Here is a 24,367-nt window from a genome sequence, read left to right as displayed (position 1 = left end):
CAATAGAAACTTTGCACCTGAGTTCACCCCTTTCCTAAGAGGTCTGTAGGGCGTGCATAAGCGCACCAGCGTGCCCTACCGTCCCTGTCCTATTGTTTCTCTTATTCTTCTTTTATTTTTCTTATATGTACCCATTTCATGTATTCACAACTATGTATACACTTATACTTATTATCTTGTAAACAATTGGCAAATCAAATAAATAAAAATAAAAACTTATGACTCAGCTAGGATTTAAATCATGGCTTATCAGAGGAGCCACACTGGATGGGTTCGTATGAATCAGAAAGCTGTAATATTTGATTCCCACATAACACTAGAACAGAAAGAAACAGACATCTCTGCATTCAAATAGCTCTGGATTAGGATCGGTGATCTCGAGAAGGACGCATTATAAAAAGCAGAACTCTGAGGTAAATCTTATAGAACATCTAATTTCTTACCTGACTTAAAATCCGACCACATCTCCTGTTGGTTTTGTCTACCAAATCAAAGATTGGGAAATTCCAACTGTTTAGTTGCTCCATTAATGGGTCCAAATTGTCCATTATTAGAGGCTCGGGGGCAAGGATAGGCTTTTCCTGTAACAGATAACCAACAAACACATCCCAAATGTAAAAAATGGGAAAAGCAACCTTTTATAGCAACCTATAAACAAACAAATAACAAAAAAGTGAACCAAAAGAATGTTGATCCAGCTCTCAAAGGTTTTCAGGGTACCATTTCCTGAGCTGGCTAAACTCAATAGATTCCTAGTTCTAAACTGGTTTTCCTTACACATGAACTGGGAAAGTATGATATAATCTCAGCTTGCAAACCAAGTTCTGAAAGCAACAGCTGATTTGACAGAGGTAATATCAAGGTAAAATCACTTCTAACAGAGTTGGAAGGGACTTTGGAGGTCTTCTAGTCCAACCCTTTGCTTAGGCAGGAAGTCCTATTCCATTTCAGAGAAATGGTTGTCCAATCTCTTCTTACAAAAAGTGTTGGAGCATCCACAACCTCTGGAGGCAAGTTGTTCCACTGATTAATTGTTCTCCATGTATGGAAATTTTTCCTTAGTTCTAGGTTGCTTCTCTCCTTGATTAGTTTTCATCCATTGTCAATGGAGATTCTCAGTTGCCCAGGTCATGGTTGTCACAAAATCCAGTTGCCTCTTGAAAAATCCCCATCCATTGCTTCTTGTCCTTACTTCACGTGCTTTGGAGAATAGGTTGACCCCTCCCTTCTTCTTTGTGGCAGCACATTAGATATTGGGAGACTGCTATCATGTTACTTGTAGTGCTTCTTTCCATTAACTAGACATACCCAATTCTTGCAATTGTTATTCATTATTCTAATAATGAACAAATTCTAATAATAAATAACTAAAATGAATTTGCTGTTTTCTCAAACAGAAACACCCTTAATCAGTTCCAGTAGCAAAATGTAAATTTTAATTAGGGTTTCATTTCGATTTTTATTTTTAAATGAGTTGTCTGAACATTGTGTCAAGTTAGTCCATTTTCTGACCTAATATGCTGCCATTTCTAAGAGAGAAAGAGTCCCAGTAACTTGCTTAAAGCACAGTATGCAAATACAGTACAGCTGTAAGAAGAAAATACAGTTAAAGCATCTTGTTACAATTAGAGAGATTTGATCTTGAAAGTTGTAATGATTCCCAGAATTAATTCCTATATAAAAGAGGCACACACATTCAGTATCTTCCAGACGTTTTGGATTTAAACTCATATCCAATGGCAAATAGTGATTATGGGAATTGTAGTTCAAAGGTGTCCCCTACAGGGACATCTTTCCTATGAAATCTGACAGACACTATGTTCTCCTCCTCGTTTTGGAAGTCTGTTTATTTTAAACAGTATCAAACACCTATGATCGCCCTCTTCTTGATTTTGATGCTGCATCAAAATGCAGTATAAAGTCCACTGTTAAATGAGAATATTAAAAGACCCAAACTTAGTAGCCTTTTAGATCTGAAAAAGATGAAAATATCTAGCACTTTCTTTCTTTGGAAGATGAAGGAGAATATAACTGATTGATTATTGTTGAAATCTGTAAATGAAAAAAAAATGAAATATTTGCATCAAAATGCAGCAAGTGCATTGGAGGTGCCTCTTTACTATGGGAAAAAACATGAAGAAGGAAGTGGTGAGAAGTTCTCTCTTAAAGCATATCATGATATGTTCTTTCAGCAGATGGTACCAAGGTCAAACTATCACATAGGTTACCATGTTGGGTAGGGAAATTGGATAGTTGATGAACTTACACTCCTTCAAAGGAAACCCACAGTTAATCCCCCAAAGATTCTCAGCATATAGTTCTTTGATGTCAGTGTCTTGTCCCTTGAATTTTATTGAGCAGACACAAAGTTGGCTCCACAAAAGAAGACAATTGATTTGGAAAGGTGAAAAAACGTAAAAAAGAGAGAAAACCAAATTGCCAAAGGAACTTAGAACTAGCACTGCCCAACAGATCCAGGTAAAAAAGGAAAAGACCTTGTAGGAATTGAGAGGACTTCGGTCAGGTAGTGCTAAACAGAAGATGTTCTGGCCTTGTAGAGTACTGTTGGAAGACCATCTACAGAAGTGTTTTATGTTCATAAGTTGGGCAAAGCTAAGAGGTTTTACATAGTTACAAAGAAAAAAAAAAACAGCAGCTGTCAGAACCATCCTGGAGTGAGAGTTATTGCTGTTTGGCAGGGGCTGTTATTGTTGTTATTCTGAATTCAAACTGGGTTGGAAAGTGGAGGATTGAGAGACAAACTCTCTATTTTGAATTCCTACGTTCCCTTGGGAAGGTTGCAGGCCTTAAGTAGGGCCTCCAGAAATCTCCCGATTCTCCAAATAATCACCCTCAACGTGGAAATGAAAAATGATGAAATGCTGGAGAAGACAGGGTGCAACCACCCATTTCAAATAACAAAAGATTTATAATCAAAGCATCCTTCTTTGGGGGCAGAACAAGATGGAGGGAGGTGGGGTTTTGAGTTTCATATGAATCGTTCTAACCTTCTCAAATTCTTCTCATGTTCTTCTCACCGAAGCGTTTCAAGCACCAGATTCTTTTAGAATGGCCAAAACTATATTGGAAAATTTTGGGTAAGGTGGGAACAGCTGATTTGAACTCAAAATCGAGTTTTTGACGTGCATAAATTCAAAATGTTTTGCCAACCATGATGAATGAGTATTCAAACATATATGTACTAGATAATGTAGCTAGGTATAGTGTGACAGACTGTCTTCAGGACTCCAGAAGATGATTCGGAGGTTCAAACAATGAATATCATTGAGCCTCTCTGTAACAAATAATTCATTTTAGATCTACTTCAAGGGATGTCTATAGAGATTCTCAGTCATCCAGGCCATATTTTTTCCAAAGGTGCTTTTAAAAGAGGCAAATGGACTTCCTTTGTTTTTTTCTTGAAGGTGTTTCGCTTCTCATCTAAGGAGCTTCTTCAGTTCTTTTATTTCAAGGGATCATCAAGGATTGACCACAAAGAAAAATACATTGCTATCATCACAGTGTCAACCGTCATCTTTACAGAGTTGGTAGAATTATAAGAGAATTCACCCATTTTTGCCATCATTGGTAGCGATGCATAAGTAGCCAGTTCTTGTGGTTGAAAACAGCAACAACGAAAATCCACATTTTCTGTATTGAATCCTGTATATGGCTGATTGTCTTATGTTTTCTATCAGTTGCTGCCATGTACAAAATTGATTCAAATTCAGTTGCTGGTTGTTAAGTTTGTTATTGCAAAACCCTGGAAAATTAAAATTCATTTCCCACCAGGCTGATGGCCTTTGAAAATGTCACTTTGTCATCTGTCATAGCTGTGGCTAAAAAACTGACATAGAAATGAGCTTTGAAAAATTTATAACAGAGGGCATTTTCTTCCAATCTGGTCCCTATTAATTAGTTGCATTAAAAATATTTTTCCTAATAGATTATCTGTGTCTAAACAAGTGTCATCCCGGACAGAAATATTGAGTACAGATGTTTATTTATGTTTCCTCTTGCCTTGAATTAAAAGGAATTTTTATTCTTCCTTCCTTTCCTTTAGTGGTTTCTGTTTTTGACATTGGCTTACTTATCTTGAGTGGAAAATATATGGGGAATGTTGGGATTTGGGCGTTCACTAAGTTTAGTCTTGCAAATATTTCATTATCAAAGTAGGTGGCACACGGCAGTGGGGTCACTTGGCTTTTTGTATGGGGCACTTTGACCTACCAGTCTTGATCGGAATAGTTATAGTGCCTGCGTGGCTGTTACTGGCTCAGTTGGCTGCATTGTTTCATCTTAGATTGTTGTGTTGGGTTTCCCTCCCCACCTTATATACGTGTTGACTGTTGGGTGTGGGATAAGAAAGATGTGCCTCAGGCTATTTGCTTCCCCTCTTTGGCTTTTCTTTATTTGAAGTAATTTATAGGCAGGGTCCATAGCAAAGGCCATTTGCTAATCAAACGTTTGCAAGGAGAAAATTCAGCCTAGTGAACACTACCTAATGTTAGTTGTTAGCTTCTGAATTCTGCAATTCAAAGGATAGATAACCAATATATGCTTTCAAAATCATCACCCGGGATTCTTGCACCATTTCTGAGACTTCATTAGTGATGCACTAAATGGGAATATTTATAAGCTTAATTTAGGCCACCTGGGGATTCTTGAGCAATTGTTCACAACTGTTTCAAATTACTTCCATCTGTCAAACTATTTTTCTCCATTTTGACAGTTTTTTTTTTTATTTTATGGGTGTTGCTTAGAATGTTTCTTTTTGTCTTTATTTCTAACTCTCCCGGACCACAGCATCCCATAATATCCTGGCAGTTTACAGTGCAAAAACAATAAAACACAGTAAGAACAAATAAAGCAATTGAAATGAGTTAAATATTAATCCCCATAGGTGCCCAATCCCAATGGCTATCTCTGTATCTCTGCAATGGTACCAATCTAAATAGCTAACTGGAATAGAAAACTCATCTATATCTTATTTTTATCCTGTACTTTGTCTGAACTCAAAAAACTAAGGTGGCTGCCTAGAAAATGGCCGCCGCCTGGCCTGATAGTGCCCTGTCCCTTTAAGGCAGGGGTGGGCAACTATGGCCCCTTTATGAACTGTAGACTTCAACTCCAAGAATTCCTGAGCCAGCACGGTCCACAGATCATAAAGGGACCATAGTTGTCCACTGTTCAAGACCTCTCCCTAGCCAGCACAACAACTGGTAGCTATAAAAGCTGAACAGAGAAACAACTAGCAGTGATGGAGTGGCATTGGTGTCAGAGGGAGAGGGAGATGGAAAGTGATTTGTGGTAATTTATTGAAATAAAGCCTGAAGCATCCTTTGGCTAATAGAAACAGGTACTGTTCTCAAGCTGTAGAACTCATAAGGAGAAGTATTAGGAGGAGCAGTGTTAAGAGCCATAGTAGAACTGGGGAAGAATAGTCAGGAGTAAGTATTAGTCTTTGAATGCTTGTGTGGTGTTGCCTAGAAACCTATGTGGTTGTGTTGGCTCTCTTGCATTTTGGAGCCCACTCACCTGGGTATACAGAAAAGAATCTGTGATAGGCTCATACCTCATTAGCATGGGAGGGATAGGAAACTATGAGAAAAATCAGGCCTAGAGTGGTAAGGTTAGTCCTAGCCATTTTGGCTTTTTGGAGAACATTCAAAATGTGTGGGTTTTTTTCCCATCAGGCCTTGGCATCCCTTGGAAGCAGAGAGCTTGTGCATTGGCTGCACCATGTATAACATCTTAACTCTCTTGCAATGTTGTTTTTCCTTATTTTAATTATTTGCTGTCATTGGCTTTTATGTTCAGTTTTAATAGTTCACCTTATTGTACATCAACAAGAGCCACCTTGTATGAGGTGGGTGGCCATTTAGATTAGATTTGATTAGATTTGTTTAGTTGAGATCAGATGACATTAGATTAGATAGATAAAAATCCATCTGAAAAGAAGATACACATAAATTACTCTTCCTACTGCCATTGCTCAGAAACCTACACAGAAGTATGGATGAAGCCACCAGGAGCCAAGTTTGACTTTACCATAGTTATCGAAGTAAAATGGGCTATGGGATGGTGCTTACAAAGGATGATGACCTTGTTCCCAAAAGAAGGTAAATGAGGAACAAAATGAAGTGCTGATGTTTAAGATTTAAGATTCTGCATTTTCGCTTTTCCACTGTATGCTCTCATATTCATCAGTCAATGTTCTGGAGCTACTGAGCATCTTCAGTATTCATCTTAAATATTTAGACCAGGGGTCTCCAACCTTGGCAACTTTAAGACTTGTGGACTTCAACTCCCAGACTTCAACTCTGGGAGTTGAAGTCCACAAGTCTTAAAGTTGCCAAGGTTGGAGACCCCTGATTTAGACCTTCCAACTCCATAAGATCCTCAACCCAAATCATAATCAGAAACTCTTTGGTTCCTCAAAGTGAAAGTTAACTGACTGGTCTTACAAGTATAGGAAAAGCAGGCAGGGCCTGAGGGGTGGTGTTAAGCAAGTCATCAGCCTAGAATCATTACATGCCCACAAATGGACTAAGTCCAACCCCTCTTGAATTCTGTTGTCTCTGATTTACACATTTAGTGCTGATCATTACGTGACTAGATTACTGTCTATAAATAAATCAGCTTAACTGGAACTTAATGTGTAGTCCTGATCCTTCGTGCCTGACAAGAAGTCTTGCTAAATCAGCAGAGAACTTCAAGGAACACAGCCAGGAGGCTGTCATCATATGAAGCTTATTTATATCTTTTGATAAAGATTGTATAGCTCTGTATCATCTCCTATGATGGCAAGGAGAACAAACCTGAACATTTGATTATTTAGAAATTGTTTATACTACACCAACTAGTGAATTGGTTTTGAGGGTTTAGCAACATATTTTCCTTTCTTTCTTTTAACCAGATGTACACAAATGGAATTTGGAAATTGACTGTAAGCATGCGGCATACAAATATGATAAACACAGAACATGTGTTGAAACCCCAGCTTTACAAACAAAAGGAAACAAAACAAAAACAATGGACTTATTTTTTTTCAAATGCTGATTTCAAGACTCTACAGACTGTTCTGGTTAATGGATTTTCTTAGATGGCATAAGCTTTATAAGCTGCAGCAAACGATCAGATGGGTGGAGTTGCTGAAGCAATTTTGGATTTAAATTGGACTGAGGAGGGGGGAATGGAGGGGAAAACTGGTTGGTTGTGCGTATGCAGGTTATATGTGAGACAAATTTTAAGTATCCTATCAATCATAATATGTTAAAAACCTATTGTGTTTGTTGAGGCTTCTGGAAAGTCTGAACTTTTTCAGCTGTCTCTCATTCAACTGCTGTTAAAGTTAAAATCATAAGGTTGGAAGGGGCCTCTTGTGTCTTCTAGTCCAAACCTCTCCTCAAGACAGGAGTCTTATACCATCCCAGTTAAATGGTTGTCCAGTCTATTTTTGAAAACCTCCAGCATTGGGACACCCACAACCCCAGGAGGCAAGCTATTCCACTGATTGATTGTCCTCACTGAGAGGAAATCTCTTCTTCTAGTTGGATTTCTTTTTAATAAACTTCCACCCATTACTTCTTGTCTTGCCCTCTGGTACTTTGGAGAATTAACTGATCCCCTCTTCTGACAGCTCTTCAAGTACTGGAAGACAGTTATCATGTCCCCACAACCTTCTCTTTGATTGGCTAGCCCAGGGGTCCCCAAACTTAGCAACTTTAAGACTTGTGGACTACAACTCTCAAAATTCCTCAGCCAGCTATGAGGAATTCTGGGAGTTGAAGTCCACAAGCCTTAAAGTTGCCAAGTTTGGGGACCCCTGGGCTAGACACATCTAGCTCCCTCAACTGTAACGTTCATTACACGATTTATTCTCCAGACTCTTTCTCATCTTTGTTTGCTCTTCTCTGCCCACTTTCCAGGAACAGGGTTTCCTTCCTCCAAAATGGCTGCTTTGAGATCTGTAATGGGACTGTCCTGGCAGGTTGCAGTGCTGTGATATTGACTTGGCTCTTGTTTCGACTCTTTTTAATTTTGGGCTACCATGGACTAAAACAGCTCTCCTCTTACAATGTCTACATCTCCTTCTAAGCATTCTCAGGTACATTGGTGAGGTCCTGCTAGGTTCAACAGTGAATGGGATACCTCCACAGGCAGCAAAGGATGCAAAATGACCGTCTCTGGGGCAAACGTCCTGCAGTGCGGGCCCGCCTGGCTCTTCTCCTTGGCACAAGATGTCTCGTCTTCATTCTGCACAATGTCACTGCTGTCGCTGTTATTCGTCTCATAGTCGGAGGTGGCCTGCGCAGGATCATCTAAAATGAAAACCCACCTGCTGTTAGGACCCAACTGAGGACAAAATCTCTTTCCCTTGGACCAACCGAAGCAGATTCCCTGTCAGGGTTCCAGAAAAACCCAACTCCAATTAAAAACTCCAACAGGCATTTTCTCAAAGTTTCCTTTTATTAGAATAATTATACTGGCACATCTGGGAAAACCTGAATCTGAGAGTTCCGGGTTTTCCCTTAGTAATTCAAAATTCAAAACACAAGCCCTGCACCCATCAGTCCATCATATGGTCCAATCACCAACCATCACAACTTGGGACATCCCTCCAATCACTCCAACTCCAAATGTAGGAATAACATGACCTTGACAGAAAAGAAGAATGCTATTATGTCTAACTACCAACACTCTAAAATCCAACCCTCTACTTTCCCAGACACAGGAATGTGGCAGCATGGAAGCTTCTGATTCTAAGATGGCTTCCAGAGCTGACAAAAAGCAGAGTCCCATCCCATGCCAAGCTCAATCGTCAGGTACAGCTACTTACCTGTTCTGTTCAAAGTGTGTGCGGCACCATCATTCCTATCCAGCATTCCTTCTCTGGGGTCTGTTGGGCTGTATAGCCTGCCACAGCTGAAGAATAAAATGGTATGACAGAAATTGGGTCAAACAGTGGACAAGCAGCAAATGGATAGACGGTAATCAATTATGAGCAGCAACTCATGTAACTGCACATTCCTTTTCCTGATTCCTACATGCAAACAGAGTGCTTGATTAATGCTCATTCAATTAGCAGAGCTGGGTCCATGCATATATTTCTTTCCACAACTGGGGGAAAGGCTGGCCATTCTACACACCCAAAAATCTGTTCTCATGTCCTCATTAGCCCGCATTGTTTTTCAAAAGAAATATGTGGAAAACCACATCGTTTCTTTTTCGCACACATAATTTCCCTAACATCTGGATTTTGTACCCATTTACGGTATCTCTGTTGGCAAACAATCCTGTTCAATATACACACCCGTGTGAGGCTCTTCCCAATGCACACAGTTTTTGAATGCTACTTTTAGACTAATAGTATTGCAAAACTGAGAATCTTCATGAACCAAAGGATAATTGTTCCAATCTGCCTCTTTGGAGTGAATTAAATTAGATTACTTCAAAACATGGAGCAAATGGGGTTTTTTTCCTTCCTAATCCTGGTATGCAACACATAATTGATACATAACAGAGGTGGAAAACAGTTTTACAATTAGGGGACCACCACACTTAAAAAAAAAAAAATCACTTGGCTTCCAGGGATTGTAGAGGATATGGTGGTAATAAAAAAAAAAGGCAGTTTATATACTCTCACACCCACACACAAATGCATGGAGCTGTTGATGGAGAGGCAAGGCAAAAGAAAGAAAGAGTAAAAAGCAAAGGTGAGAGACAAAATTGTTCTAGAAGTGAAAAATAAGTCCTTGAATCACAAAGAATAGTTTCATTATGAAACCCACCAGCAGGAAAACAGTCAACACCATTTCTTGTGGACTCAACATAAGACTCATTTGATTACACTAGTACAGGGGTCGGCAACTTTAAGCATTCAAAGAGGCACAAAGATCCTAACAAGAAGTCCCTGTTCAATTCTGGAGCCAACCAGAAGTCCGGTTCCTCCTACCATAGAGTTTCCTCCTAGCACATCATCCCTTTTCCTCTCCCTGTCCTAACTGAAAGTCCTATCAATTGTGGAGCCAACTAGTGACAGGGAGCCGCAGCAGAGGGATGAAAGAGCCACATGCGGCTCCAGAGCTGCGGGTGGCTGACCCCTGCACTAGTACATATATTAACTAGCTACAGGTAGTCCTCGACATATGACCACAATTGAGCCCAAAACTTCTGTTGGTATATGAGACAGTTGTACAATGAGCTTTGCCCATTTTACGACTTTTCTTGCCACAGTTGTTAAAGTGAATCACTGCAGTTGTAACATGGTTGTTAAAGTGAATCTGGCTTCCCCACTGATCTTCTTGATCAGAAGATCACCACAGGAGATCATAAGATTCCAGGATATCATAACCGTCGTGAATATGAGCAAGTTGCCAAATATCCACATTTTGATCATGTGACTATCAAGGATGCTTGCAACGGCCGTGTGATAAGTAGTCAGAAGTCATTTTTTTTCAGTGCTGTTGTAACTTTGAACAGTCACTAAACAAACACTTGTAAATTGAGGACTACCTCCCTATCTGTATGCCTGTAATCCACGTGCATGCAAAGCTGTTTTAAAAATATCATTAAGGTGCTATTAGACTTGTTCTGTTTTGTTCTTTAAGCCTAAGCTGAACAATTCTAATTTTTTTTTACACCTTGCGCCTACCAAATGTTAGTATCTATAGCTGGGAGGGGGGAGGTGTCAGACCTTGCCAAAAAAAAAAAAAAAAAAAAAACAGGATTAGAGACTCTAGGCAATCTATAATTTATATTGTTCACTCTGATAAATTCATAAATTCAATGCCCAAATGAAACCTTCAGGTTTTGCAGGCATATAAACAGTGGCCAACGTTTATCTCAGCAGGAATCCCTAGAAAGTGAGCCACAATGCCTTCGGCCAGTTTTCACAGCACTCTCAGGCAGATCAGAGTGGGAAAGGATTTCTAATTTAATGTCATAACCTGGCCTCAAGTTCCTATTTTCCTACAAAAGCCACTTGCTGGTGATCATCAAATGCTCCTTGCATGGCGAAAGTTTATTTTATTTTATTTAGTTTAGTTTGTCAAGCGTATATGAGAAAACAAGTATAAGTATGAACATAACATATAAACTTATAAGTATAAACAGGTATAAATTAGGGGGTGTGCATAAGCGCACCAACGTGCCTACTCTCCCTATCCTATTGTTTCTTCTATTTTTTTTATTTTTCTTATATGTATCCATGTATTCATAACTATGTTTTTACTTATACCTATTATCTTGTAAGCATTTGACAAAAATAAAAATAAATAAATATATACATAATAAATGGGTACGAATAAATGGGAAGAGTAGGACAGGGACGGTAGGCACGCTGGTGCGCTTATGCACGCCCCCTTACAGACCTCTTAGGAATGGAGTGAGGTCCATGGTAGACAGTTTAAGGTTAAAGTTTTGGGGGTTTGAGGATGTAACAACAGAGTCAGGTAGTGAGTTCCAGGCATTGACCACTCTGTTGCTGAAATCGTGTTTTCTGCAATCGGGTTTGGAGGGGTTTACTTTGAGTTTGTATCTATTGTTTGCCTGTGTGTTATTGCGGTTGAAGCTGAAGTAGTCATTGACAGGTAGGACGTTGTAGCAGACAATTTTGTGTACTAAGCTTAGGTCAGACTGTAGGCAGCATAGTTCTCCAAACTACTCAAAATCTCCGCTACCGGTTCTCCAGAACTGGTCAGAACCTGCGGAACACTACCTCTAGTTTCACTATGTAACAAGTGAGTCAGGTAGTAGAGTAAAACAAGTTAAGGGGGGGAAGCAACATAAAAGGGAAGAAACAGTGACTTTAAAAAGGGATGGCAACCTTTTGGCATCCAAGAAGTCAGAGGTTTTATTTTGCTGGCTATGGTATTTATGTATTTATAAATTGGCTTTTTAGAGCCACAAGAGGCTGTAGCAATATCACTGGAGTGGGATTTCAGATTTTTGGGGGTTGGCGGGGGTTCAGCCGAGGCCGGAGATCGTTATGTTCTTATTTTGCCAAGTGCATATTCAAAAAATGAAAATATGGGCTGCCAAATGTGCGATTTGAGCCCACAGGACAGCAACCTGATCTTAGAAGGCTCTGAAGGAATGGGAGGGAGCAAGCCAGATCAGCTTTGGTTTTTGAAAACTTCAAGAATTACAAAATGTGGTGCAAGAGACACTCCAGGATCTCAATTCTCCGATTAATAAAATGGTCTGTAAAACCAATTCCAAGTGTCAGTATTGGTTGGCCCGCTCACTTCTGAATTGTCCCCTGGAAACTCTCTTCTGTGAGTTCATAATTTAAATTCATTGTATCTTAAGTGCTCAGCATATTATATAAGATGTCACAGCTCTGACCTACTTTCCCATCGGACTTACACAAGGGCGGGGGGGAATGGACCTGGGTGAATTTCGCGCTTCATGCAACTTGCTTGGGAGAGAGAGAGACAGAAATAGTCCTCAATTTATGACGATTTAATGACAGTGTGAGGGCAGCCTCACACTTGTAAGTGATGAGCTTGGCACCACCCTGAGAGACACACAAACACAATGCAGGTGTACTTGGCAACCAGCTTACATTTATGAAGGTTACAGCGTGTCAGTGTTTGCAGCGTGACTACTGTTGTGAGACAACCCAGGAGCAAAACAGCACACAGAGGCTTTGTCTTTTAACAGTGGTTTATATACAAGACAGCTATATACATACATATACATGGTAGGCAAATATCTGGCAAGCAAGCAATCTTCTTTACTCTGCATGGAGAATTACAATGGAGACAGAACACAAGGAGAGAGAGGTATGCCCTCTCATGGCCTCATATATATAGACAGCTTCTTAAAGTGGTAAAACCCTGTGGGACCCATCCTCAGTCTTAAAGTGGCAAGAACCATGCTGATTCATCCTCATTGCATCAGCCTTACAGCAGTTTTACAACAGCTGGTCAGCTCTTAAATCTTCAATATCTTAACAATTATGTGATTGGTCATGTGGTCACAATTTGTAATCTTCTTTACTGGTTTCCAACAAACAAACTGGGGAAGCCAGATTCGCTTAATGACCGTGTGATTTACTAAAAGACCTTAGTGGTTCACTTAATGACTGCAGTAAAAAATGGTCGTAAAATTGACTCCAGTCATGAGATGACTCGCTTTATGACTTTATGGATTTTTCCACTAAAAGAAACTCTGGTCCCAATTGTAGCCGTAAGTCAAGGACTACAGGTAGTCTTCAACTTATGACCACAATTGAGCCCCAAATATATGTTGCTAAGTGAGAAATTTGCTAGGTGAATTTTGCCCCATTTTACAACTTTTCTTGCCCCATTTGTTAAGTGAATCACTGCAGTTGTTAAATGAGTAACACGGTTGTGAAGTGAATCTGACTTTGACTTTGACCTCATTTGACTTTGCTTGTCAGAACGAAACAAAATGGGATCACATGACCCCAGGACACTGCGACCGTCATAAATACGAGTCAATTGCCATGTGTTCTGTTTTTTGATCACTTCACCATGGGGATGCTGCAATGATTGTAAGTGTGAAAAACGGTCATAAGTCGCTTTTTTCAGTGCCATTGCAACTTTGTATGGTCACTAAGCAAAGTGTTGTAAGTCGAGGACTACCTGTCCTGGTAGCCCTTCAATGCTCCCTTAGAAGCTGAGAAGGTAGAATTCAAATCTGGATCTACCTAAACGAGAGCAAATAATTTGTTGCTTGGCTTGGGTGTCCTTCCTAATGCTAGCAGTAATTTAGTTCCAAGAAACCAAAATGCAGAATAAAATATGGTTCAGATGGCCAAGAATTTGATTCAGGAGGACAGCCAAGATGACTTAGAGTCATACTGCAGTTTCCCAAACAATGGCACAAAACACAATCCAGGTTTTGGGTACAAATCACTTATTACAATAGGAAATATGCCAGATTATGCAGAGATTCTGAGCCTTAGCTATGAAAGCCATCTGGGTGACTTTGGGCCAATCACCAAGAGATGGTGAGTCCTAGTTCCGCCTTAGGCATGAAATCAGTTGACTTACTTTGGGCCAATCACTGGAAGACAGTTAGTCCTAGTCCCACCTTAGAAATGAAATCAGTTGGGTTACTTTGGGCCAATCACCGGGAGACAGTGAGCCCTAGTCCCGCCTTAGAAATGAAATCAGCTGGGTTACTTTGGGCCAATCACCAGGAGACAGTGAGTCCTAATCCCGCCTTAGAAATGAAATCAGCTGGGTTACTTTGGGCCAATCACTGGAAGACAGTGAGTCCTAGTCCTGCCTTAGGCATGAAATCAGTTGACTTACTTTGGGCCAATCACTGGAAGACAATGAGTCCTAGTCCCATCTTAGAAATGAAATCAGTTGGGTTACTTTGGGCCAATCACCGGGAGACAGTGAGCCCTAGTCCCGCCTTAGAAATGAAATCAGCTGGGCTACTTTGGGCCAATCCCCAGGAGACAGTGAGTCCTAGTCCCGCCTTAGAAATGAAATCAGCTGGGTTACTTTGGGCCAATCCCCAGGAGACAGTGAGTCCTAGTCCCGCCTTAGAAATGAAATCAGCTGGGTTACTTTGGGCCAATCCCCAGGAGACAGTGAGTCCTAGTCCCGCCTTAGAAATGAAATCAGCTGGGTTACTTTGGGCCAATCCCCAGGAGACAGTGAGTCCTAGTCCCGCCTTAGAAATGAAATCAGCTGGGTGACTTTCCGCCAGTCACCCTCTCTCCGTCAGACCCACCTCACAGGGTTGTTATTGCAAGAAAAATAAGACAAGAAAGGCATGTTGGAAAATAAGACGAGAAAGGTATGTTGGATGTTTTTGCCGCCTTGAGTTATTTGTAAACATAATAAAGAGAGGATATAAACACATTAATAATTATTCCTATCATATCAGATCAACCTATTCTTCCTCTAATTCAGAGGTCCCCGAACTTGGCAACTTTAAGACTTGTGGACTTCAACTCCCAGAATTCTCCAGCCAGCTATGCTGGCTGGAGAATTCTGGGAGTTGAAGTCCACAAGTCTTAAAGTTGCTAAGTTTGGGGATATCTGCTCTAATCCAAGGACCTCATGCTTCAAAAAGGAAACATTTCACATAAGTGATGACCGAAAGACACTATTAAAACAGAGAAGTGATTTGGAATTCATTTGTCCCCAGACAGAGGGCAGCATAATATGCTATTAGGTGTTCATGGATTAAAGCATCCAGTTCTTTTTCACCACGCAAAAGGATTAGTGGATAATTATACCACTTCACCACTTGGTTTATTAATTAGACTGATGTCCTTTCTTTTTTTCCATCTCCTCTCTGAACTTGAGAAGTGAGCTAGAATTCCTTGGCATGACAAGGAACTAGATTCTTTAGCGTGAAAAACATACTGTAAATTCCTTCCTTCAACCCCAAATTTAATTTTCACGGGGAAGCAATACAGCTCGGTTTGGAAGGCCTCCCACTGGAGCCCTTACAGGGACTTTGAACCCAAGAACTATCAAAACTGACAGTGCCCAACAATTGATCAAAGTTTTTTTTTTCAAATACTTTGTTTTATTGGTTTGTCTGTTGACCTTGTTTTTCCTTGGATCTCAGCCGTCCACACATACCAAACTCAAGGAATAAAGGACATGACCTAAATCAATTTGATTGGGAAATGAGATGATTATCTGGAAGGATCACCTGACTGAATCCATTCCACCACATATTTCATTTCCACAAAGTCATTTAAGGGGAAATGAAGACAAGATGTGAGCTATCTTGAAGCACTGTGCATCTGCCAAGAACAATTCCAAGTGTCTGAACTCAACTATCACTTACTTATTCTTTCAGCAGCTTCCTGCAATGATTTACATGCCACACCTTTATTTTCTGCACTTCTGAGAAATAAGAAGAATTCAGAAATCATCAGGGGCCACCAAAATGCCACCTGCTAAAAGAGCTCAGTTTACACTCATGCAGCCTCCAAAAGCTTGAATAGATGCTCAGGGACCTTCGGAAGTGGTTAAAGATATAGTATTTTTAGAGCCAGGATGGGCAATTAATTTTCCCAAGGAGCAAAGGAACAAACTAGTCCTGTTGTGGAGAGCCAACCAATAGAGCTGTGAAGCTGCATAGATACACACACACACACACGTAAATTGGGTGGGGTGTGTGGAAGCATCAATTCAAAATAAAAGCAACCCACGCTGGCTGGACAGGGACAGGCAAAGAGCTGGAAGTAAAATGCTCAGGTCTGTTTTACAATGACTGGACAGCAGTAACTTGTATCTACAAAATAAAATAAAAAACACAAAATAAATAAAATAAAATAAAAAATATAAATTAAAATAAAATGAAATGAAATAAAATGGAAAATGCTGGTCTCAGATTGAGAAAAGTGACACACCGATGCTGCAAATACAGCAGCTGACTCACACTGGAGCAATCACTGTTCCCATCATTCTTTTTCACTGTTCCCTACAACTACTGGCAGCTGCTGATGGATGAGAATTAAAGTTGAGCACTTTTGGAAAGATTAGCTTCTTGCTTCCTTAGGAGAGCAGGATATATCTCCCCCCTCCCCCCAAAAAAAATTAATATTGGAAGACACTGTTCTCATCCAGCTGTTAATAGCTAGTTTCTACTGCTGGTTTTTATTTGCTATGAACCTGTCTTAACTGCCTTTAAAACCAATTATTCTTGGGTCTCAGGCATAGGTTAGTCCCATCATGTGCACTTCACGCTGTTAATTAAATCAAATGTAGAATCTTCTGCAGCTGAACCATATGTTTGTCCACATGGAGAGCCAGCTGGATGTGGTGAAGGTGCTGTCCTGGAAACCAGGCGACTGAGTTCTAGGTCTGGCTTAAACATGAAAACCAGCTGGCTGACTTTGGGCCAGCCACTTGTTTTCAGTGCAATCCACCTTTGAAGGGTGGCTGTTGTGGGGAAAGGGGTAGGAATATTAGGTAGGTTTGCCACCTTGAGTTATATATAAAAAGACATGATGATGATGATGATGATGATGATGATGATGATGATGATGATGATGATGATGATGATGATATTCTTTCCCACTGGCCTTCCCCAATTTTACAGTGTAGAAGACCTTGGATTTCAAATCCTGGAATGTCAGAACGATTGGACATCTAGTTAGCTGAAAGCCAGTTTGGGCTAGTGATTAAGGCACCCGGCTAGAAACTGTGAGATGGTGAGTTCTAGTCCTGCTGAGATGACCTGGGGCATGGCACAAAGGCAACACAGCCAGATAATCAACAAGAGTCCTTTTATTAGCTCCAACTTTGCCCCCAATGTCCAGGTTACCTTCTGGCTGGAGAAAAACTGTCCCAGGAACAGCCTTTGACTATAACAAATCCAAGTCCAAAATATGGTCAACACAAACTGTAATTATAAGTCCACTCAAGCCAAAATGAGGTCATTAGTTTGGCAGGGCAGAAGTAAGAATTCCAGACATGCAGGCACAGCAAAACTCACATGGTTGGGAAGACGCCAGGAACACAGATAAGCCATGACAATACAGGATAAAGTCACGTTTGCTCTCAGCAGCTGCCACAGTCAGCATTCAGTTCTTATAAATTTTCATTCCCAGGTGTGGCTAATGAAGGAAATCAGAGCCCTTTCCTTCCCCGTAAGCCATGCAACCCACGTTGCTCTCTTCTCCATTTCTCCCTGTGTGCCCAAGGATGAAGAGGGGGTGGGCCTGGGTTTTCATCTGAACTCCCTCTACCTTGTTCTATCTCTCCCCTGCTCTGCCCAGCCGTACTTTGCCCTTCCCCAGTTTTCCCCAGTTTCCTCCACAGCCAACAGAGCCACACTCCCACTCCCTGTCAGCTGTTTGTCTTCCTCCTTGGATCCAGACTCCAACAGGGGCATGACACCTGCCTTAGGCATGAAAGCTGGCTGGATGACTTTGTGCCAATCATCAGGAGACTGTGAGTTCTAGTCCTACCTTAGGCATGAAACCCAACTGGTTGACTTTGGGTCAATCACTACGAGACTGTGAGTTCTAGTCCATGCTTAGACATGAAAGCCAGCTGGGCCAGTCACTCTCTCTCTCAGCCCAATCCACCTCACAGGATTGTTGTTGTAAGGAAACTAGGAGGAGGAGAGTGTGTTAGATGCGGTCACCAGCTTGAATTATTTGTAAAAATAATAGAGGCATGATACAATAAATAAAATAAATCCAATATTTATGGAGGGGCCCAGGTTAGGGAAGACTTGACCAAGGCACTGGATATTGATGTGCTCTACTGAAGAAAGCTCAGAGATCAGGAGAGAAATACGAGGAAGGAAGGAAAATATAAGAAGCTCCAACAAATAGTGAAGTATTGGCTTACCTTCTACAAATGACAGAGGTGCCTTCCACAGGCTCTGATAGGTTAGGGGCACTCTGAGTGGAACCTAAGAGCTGATGAGGCTTGATGGCTTGGGTACTGGCCATGACTGTCGACTCTGGAAATTGTTCTCCGGAGGTTCTGCGGATGGGACTGTTGGCTGGTGTACCCTGGACAGGTGAATGGCTTGGGGAGACAAGAGGTGAAATATTTGGGGAGATACCTGTGGAATGGGAAAACAGCATTACTTTTCAAATGGTCAGGTGTATCTATATCTATATCTATATCTATATCTATATCTATATCTATATCTATATCTATATCTATATCTATCTATCTATCTATCTATCTATCTAATCTATATATATCTATATATCTATATCTATATCTATATCTATCTATCTATCTATCTATCTATCTATATCTATATCTATATCTATATCTATATATCTATATCTATATCTATATCTATATCTATATCTCTCTCTCTCTATATATATATATATATATATATATATATATATCATCTATATCTATATCTATATCTATATCTATATCTATATCTATCTATCTATCTATCTATCTATCTTTCTATCTATATCTATCTATATCTATCTATATCTATATATCTATATATATCTATCTATATCTATATCTATATCTATATCTATATCTATATCTATATCTATCTATCTATCTATCTATCTATCTATCTATCTATCTATCTATCTATCTATCTATCTATCTATCTATCTATCTATCTATCTATCTAAACTCTGTGAAGCCAACCCTCTACAAATAGTCCTCAACTTACCACAACTGGAACCAGAATTTTGCTTACTAAACAAAGTGGTTGTTAAATCTCATACAATTTTACAACTTTTTTTTTTTTTTTTGCAATATCAGTTAAGTTAAGTGAATCCCCCTGTCGTTGACTTTGCTTGCAAGAAGCCAGCTGGGAAGATCCCAAATGATGATCATAGGACCCCAGCATGCTGCAACCAACCATCTTAAATATATGCAGGTTGCAGAGGTGGGTATTCAGCAGGTTCTGACCAGTTCTGGAGAACCAGCAGCGGAAATTTTGAGTAGTTCAGAGAACTGGCAAATACCACCTCTGACTGGCCCTGCCCCCATCTATTCTCTGCCTCCCGAGTCCCAGCTGATTGGCTGGGTCCTTTTTGGTTGCCCTGCATAGGAGAACAGAGCTGGAAAGCAGGTTAGTGGGGTGGGGAAGGAATGGGGATTTTGCAGTATCCTTCCCCTGTCATGCCCACCAAGCCACGCCTACCAAGCTACGTCACGCCTACCAAGCCATGCCCACAGAACCGGTAGTAAAAAAAATTTTTAATCCCACCACTGGCAGGTTGCCAAGCACCTGAATTCTGATCATGTGACCATAAGGAAGACTGCAGTGGGGATGCTCCAATGGTTGTAAGTGAGAGGCCGAGCTGTTTTTCAGTGCCATTGTAAACTTCAACGACTGGTTCTCCTACGTATGACCACTGCAACATCCCCCACAGTCACATGACCAAAATTTGGATGCTTGACAACTGGGATATATCTGAGGTGGTTGCAGTGTCCTGGGGACTTTCCCAACTGGCTTCCAAGAAAGCAAAGTCAATGGGGGAAGCCAGATTTGCTTAATGACTGCATGATTCATTTGGCAACTGCAGTGATTCACTTAATAACCATGTCAAAAAAAAGGTCAGGTGTGATTCATGAACCATCACCTTGCTTAGCAACAGAAATCCTGGTCCCAATTGTGGCCGTTAAGTCGAGGACTGTCTGTAATCCATTCCTTAGGTACCAAAGCTGACAGGATGATTTGAATTAAGTCACTCTTTCAGCCCTACAACTGGGAAACTGAAAAACCAGTGCAGAAGGTTAAGCTACTAGAGCAAGGGTCTTCAAACTTGGCAAGTTTAAGACTCGTGGACTTCAACTCCCAGAATTCCTGAACTAACATGACTGGGAGAGGAATTCTGGGAGTTGAAGTCCACAAGTCTTAAAGCTGTCAAGTTTGAAGACCCCTGTGTAACTAGAGCCTTGGTGGCACAGTGGTCAGAGTGCAGTACTGCAGGGTACTTCTGCTGACAGCCGGCTGCTTGCAATTTGGCAGATCGAATCTCACCAGGCTCAGCCTTCCATCCTTCTGAGGTAGGTAAAATGAGAACCCAGATTGTTGGGGGCAAGAGGCTGACTCTGCAAACTGCTTAGCGAAGGCTGTAAAGTACTATAAAGTGGTATATAAGTCTAAGTGCTATTGCTATTACTTAAACGAAGTTCAATTACAATGGATTGATTTGGGCTGATAACAAGAACAATATGTGCTATCAATTGCCTTAAAAGTAGCCCTTCTAGGTTAGAACTTTGCTTCCAAAGAACCTTCACCTGTGCTAAAAGATCCTGTGTTAATAACTAAAATAGTACAGGTAGTCCTCGATTTACAATGGTTTGTTTAGTGACCATTCAAAGTTACAAGGGCAATGAAAAAAGTGACTTACAACAGTCTTTCACAATTACGACCTTTCCAGCATCCCCATGAGCACGTGACGAAAATTCAGCGCTTGGCGACTGACTCTTACTTATGACAGTTGCCGTGTCCCGGGAGTCATGTGATTCCCCTTTTGCAAGCTTCTGACCAGCAAAGTTAATGGGGAAGCTGGATGCACTTAACAACTGTGTTCCTAACTTATCAACTGCAATGATGATTCACTTAACAACTGTGGCAAGAAAAGTGGCAACAACAAAAATTTGGCGCTCCACTGTGGTCATAAGTAGAGGGCTACCTGCAGTCAGAAGTGGTATTCAGCAGCTTCTGACCAGTTCTGGAGAACCGGTAGTGAAAATTTTGAGTAGTTCGGAGAACCGGCAAATACCACCTCTGACTGGCCCCGCCCCCATCTCTTCTCTGCCTCCCATTGAGTCCCAGCTGATTGGCTGGGTCTTCTTGTGTTGCCCTGCACAGGAGAACGGAGCTGGAAAGCAGGTTAGTGGGGTGGGGAGGGAATGGAGATTTGGCAGTATCCTTCCCCCAGAAGTGGGGAGGGAATGGAGATTTGGCAGTATCATTTTCCCTGCCACGCCCACCAAGCCACGCCCACTGAACCAGTAGTAAAAAAAATTGAATCCCACCTCTGCCTGTAGTCCTATTGCATATCACCACTGTTTGGGAAAAAAACAAGAAATATCCATCCAGGCTGCAAATGTCATTTCATTAGAGAACCTTGAGAGACTTAACTCGAAATCCGTGTGCTATCTCTTTACTAATTGCAATAGTCTTGAATTCACAAAACTCAGAAGACAACTAGACAGCCTTAACTAGGGAGCCAGGTTGGTGTACTGGTTAAGGCACCAGGCTAGAAAGCCAGCCAGCTGGGTGACTTTGGGCCAGTCTCCCTCTCTCTCTCTCTCTCTCAGCCCAACCCACCTCACAGGGTTGTTGTTGTGGGGAAAATAGGAGGAGGAAGAGGTGTTGGAGATGTTCTCCGCCTTGAGTTATCATGTAAAATGAAATCAATTACCACCTTGCCGGCTTGGCCGCTTTGAATTCAGATGGTTGGCAGCAGACAGCGCGTAGGAGGTTGAGAAAGATCGGCTTTTGGTGAGAGTCATCAGGGGAGGATTGTTCCATGGGTCAGAGCTGTGAAAATAAAAAAAAGCAGCCCAATTTCTCATTTTGTATGCTTCCTTAGAAAGAACCAGAGGTCAGACTGATCTCTAGGAACTTGTAGACCTCACGTACGGTCAATCAATCATTTACAGCAGGGGTCCCCAACCGCCGGTCCGCGGACCGATACCGGTCCGCGGAACAACTCTTACCGGGCCGCTGGTTGCTGGCGCCGCCATCTTTTTGGTAAAAAGTGCTTCCGGTGAGCTTTTCCGGGTAGAAAGCTCACGGAAGCACGTTTTCATCAAAAAGATGGCGGCTCCGCGTCGATGAGCTTTCCGGGTAGAAAGCCATTTCTACCGAAAAGCTCACCGGGACTACGCCGCCATCTTTTGGCGAAAAAGTGCTTCCGGTGAGGTCACGGAAGCACTTTTCGTCAAAAAGATGGCGGCGCCAGTTGATGCGCCGGGCGCCCAGCTGATGACGGTACCGGGCCGCGGCATCAAAAAGGTTGGGGATCCCTGATTTACAGGGAGTTCACAAATTGCATATAAAGGTGATTTTGCCATCATTTCAATCTGAGATAGGCAAAGTTGGATGTTAGTGGAGAGGGAGGGAGGGAGGGAGGGAGGGGGGGGGAGATTATATCTACAATTCAATTAGACAAATTAAATCATGTGCAAGAATAATTTATTTACAGGAACATCCTTCTAAGCATGGACAACTGTCCTCTACTTACTCAGCAGAACATTCAAAGAATGAACTCCCATAAAGCATCAGAGGTGGGGTGCATTTGTTCAAAGCCTTCAGTACAACTTGATAATTGCAGTAATATATATGAGCAATGTTATCACACAAGTGTACCTTGCAACACAACCTTCTTGTTGGTAGCTCCTCCAACTATAAACTGGTTTGCAAACAATAATGAACCTTAGGTTCATTATTCACCAAGACCGGAATGTAAGCCGTCAGAAAACTGAACTTTACTGCCTTAGTAGAGGTAGTAGATTGACAGGAAAAAGCAGGGATTCCCAGGAGTTACTTGTGTAAGAGAGTAAGGAAAATGACTTTGAGTCATTATCTAGGCCAGGGATGGGGAACTATGACCCTTTTATGATTTGTGGACTTCAAATCCCAGAATCCCATGCTGGCTCAGGAATTCTGGGAGTTGAAGTCCACAAATCATAAAGGGCCATAGTTTCCTCAACCCTGATCTAGGAAAAGGGGGAAGAAACATTTTTTTTTTATTCTGATGAACAAGATGACATGGAAAATTGGCTCAGGTAGATGCTGCCCCGATTTGTTGAAGTATCAGAAGAAAGAGAAAGTCCAGCATTGACTTTCAAGATTCTTTCAAGTCTCAATAAAAGTGCAGTTGATGGACTTCCGGTTTGTAAGGCTTCGGCGGCGGCAGGAATCCGCGATCGTGCGCGGTTTCTGCTGCACTCGCCGCTGGAGTGCCCCCGATCCAGTCAGTTTTGGGGGTTATAGTTACCCCGTAGAGGTAACTGAAGACAGGGGAGATCTGGCAGGGGTCCGGGGGGATCTCAACCCCACTCCTCAGCTGCCTAAACTCCCTTTTCCAAAGGCGGTGGAGCGGCAGTCAGCAATGGCCGCCACAAAGAAGCTTTCATCCCGATAAGAATGTGCAGGAGGAAGCTGAGAAGTGAAAGTTTTTGGCTGACTGGGATAACAAGTAGCATTTAAATACCCTGGAACTTAAATTTCATTAAAGATACATCGCTCCCAAAGACCTGGAAAAAGCGGCGATTGAAAATGAAAAGGGAAAGATTGTTTTTTCTCACTCCCCTTCCTTACGGTGATAGCAGATGAGCAAGAAATCAGAAAAACCCATTTTGGCATCAGCAGGTAATTAAATTTGAAAATTAAAGCCAAGGGGGACAATAAAGATTTCTGAACATTGGAAAAAAAAACTTTCTTTGCTATAAGTGGGAAGGGAGAGGAAAAGAATTAATATTAAGATTTTGCTTGAGGAGGCTGCTTGGAATTTATAAGACTAGAGCAAAATTGTAACAAGACTTCTAAAAGATACATTTTAATTGGAACTTTGCAATTGAACTGTAACCCCAGGAAGAGAAAGTATAAAAAGAAGAAAGTGCTAAATGAAACAGTCTGTGTGTATTTGGATTGCCCGGTGACTTTGGGACTTTTGGAAATTATTATTTGAAAGACTAAAAACATTTGGGTTGTTTTAAAAATTTTTTCACAATGGCATTACTTGTTGATGAACTGAAAATGGAATTTAAAAGCTAAAAGAAGAGGAACAAGAAGGGAAGGGCTCTTCTGGATCTGTTTTCCATTTCCTAGAAATGGTGATTTCTACCTATCAGAAACTACAAGAACAAGAAAATTGGGATGAAGAAGAAGCCATCTTTAATGAACAAGCAACTTTAGCTGGGGAAGAAAAGGGAAAGAAGGGAAA

General features: G+C 41.2%; 1 protein-coding gene across 3 annotated transcripts in view; it reads right to left on the bottom strand.

The window, feature by feature from the left end:
- Nucleotides 1-24,367, bottom strand: part of PDE3A (phosphodiesterase 3A) — a 272,636-nt gene that overhangs the window by 21,008 nt on the left and 227,261 nt on the right. For all 3 annotated transcript variants that reach the window (XM_087968745.1, XM_087968744.1, XM_087968746.1), the window contains 5 exons: nucleotides 21,842-21,957; nucleotides 18,315-18,534; nucleotides 8,843-8,928; nucleotides 8,155-8,324; nucleotides 444-581 (listed from right to left, as the gene is read on the bottom strand). In XM_087968745.1, the coding sequence (XP_087824871.1) occupies nucleotides 444-581; nucleotides 8,155-8,324; nucleotides 8,843-8,928; nucleotides 18,315-18,534; nucleotides 21,842-21,957 (730 nt within the window). The remainder of the gene's footprint in view (nucleotides 1-443; nucleotides 582-8,154; nucleotides 8,325-8,842; nucleotides 8,929-18,314; nucleotides 18,535-21,841; nucleotides 21,958-24,367) is intronic.

Source organism: Notechis scutatus, chromosome 6, assembly GCF_049901735.1.
Source record: "Notechis scutatus isolate UNSWTSFEM ecotype Mainland chromosome 6, rNotScu1.2, whole genome shotgun sequence".
In the NCBI taxonomy this organism is placed as follows: Eukaryota; Metazoa; Chordata; class Lepidosauria; order Squamata; family Elapidae; genus Notechis; species Notechis scutatus.
This window is presented reverse-complemented; position numbering and strand designations above follow the sequence as displayed.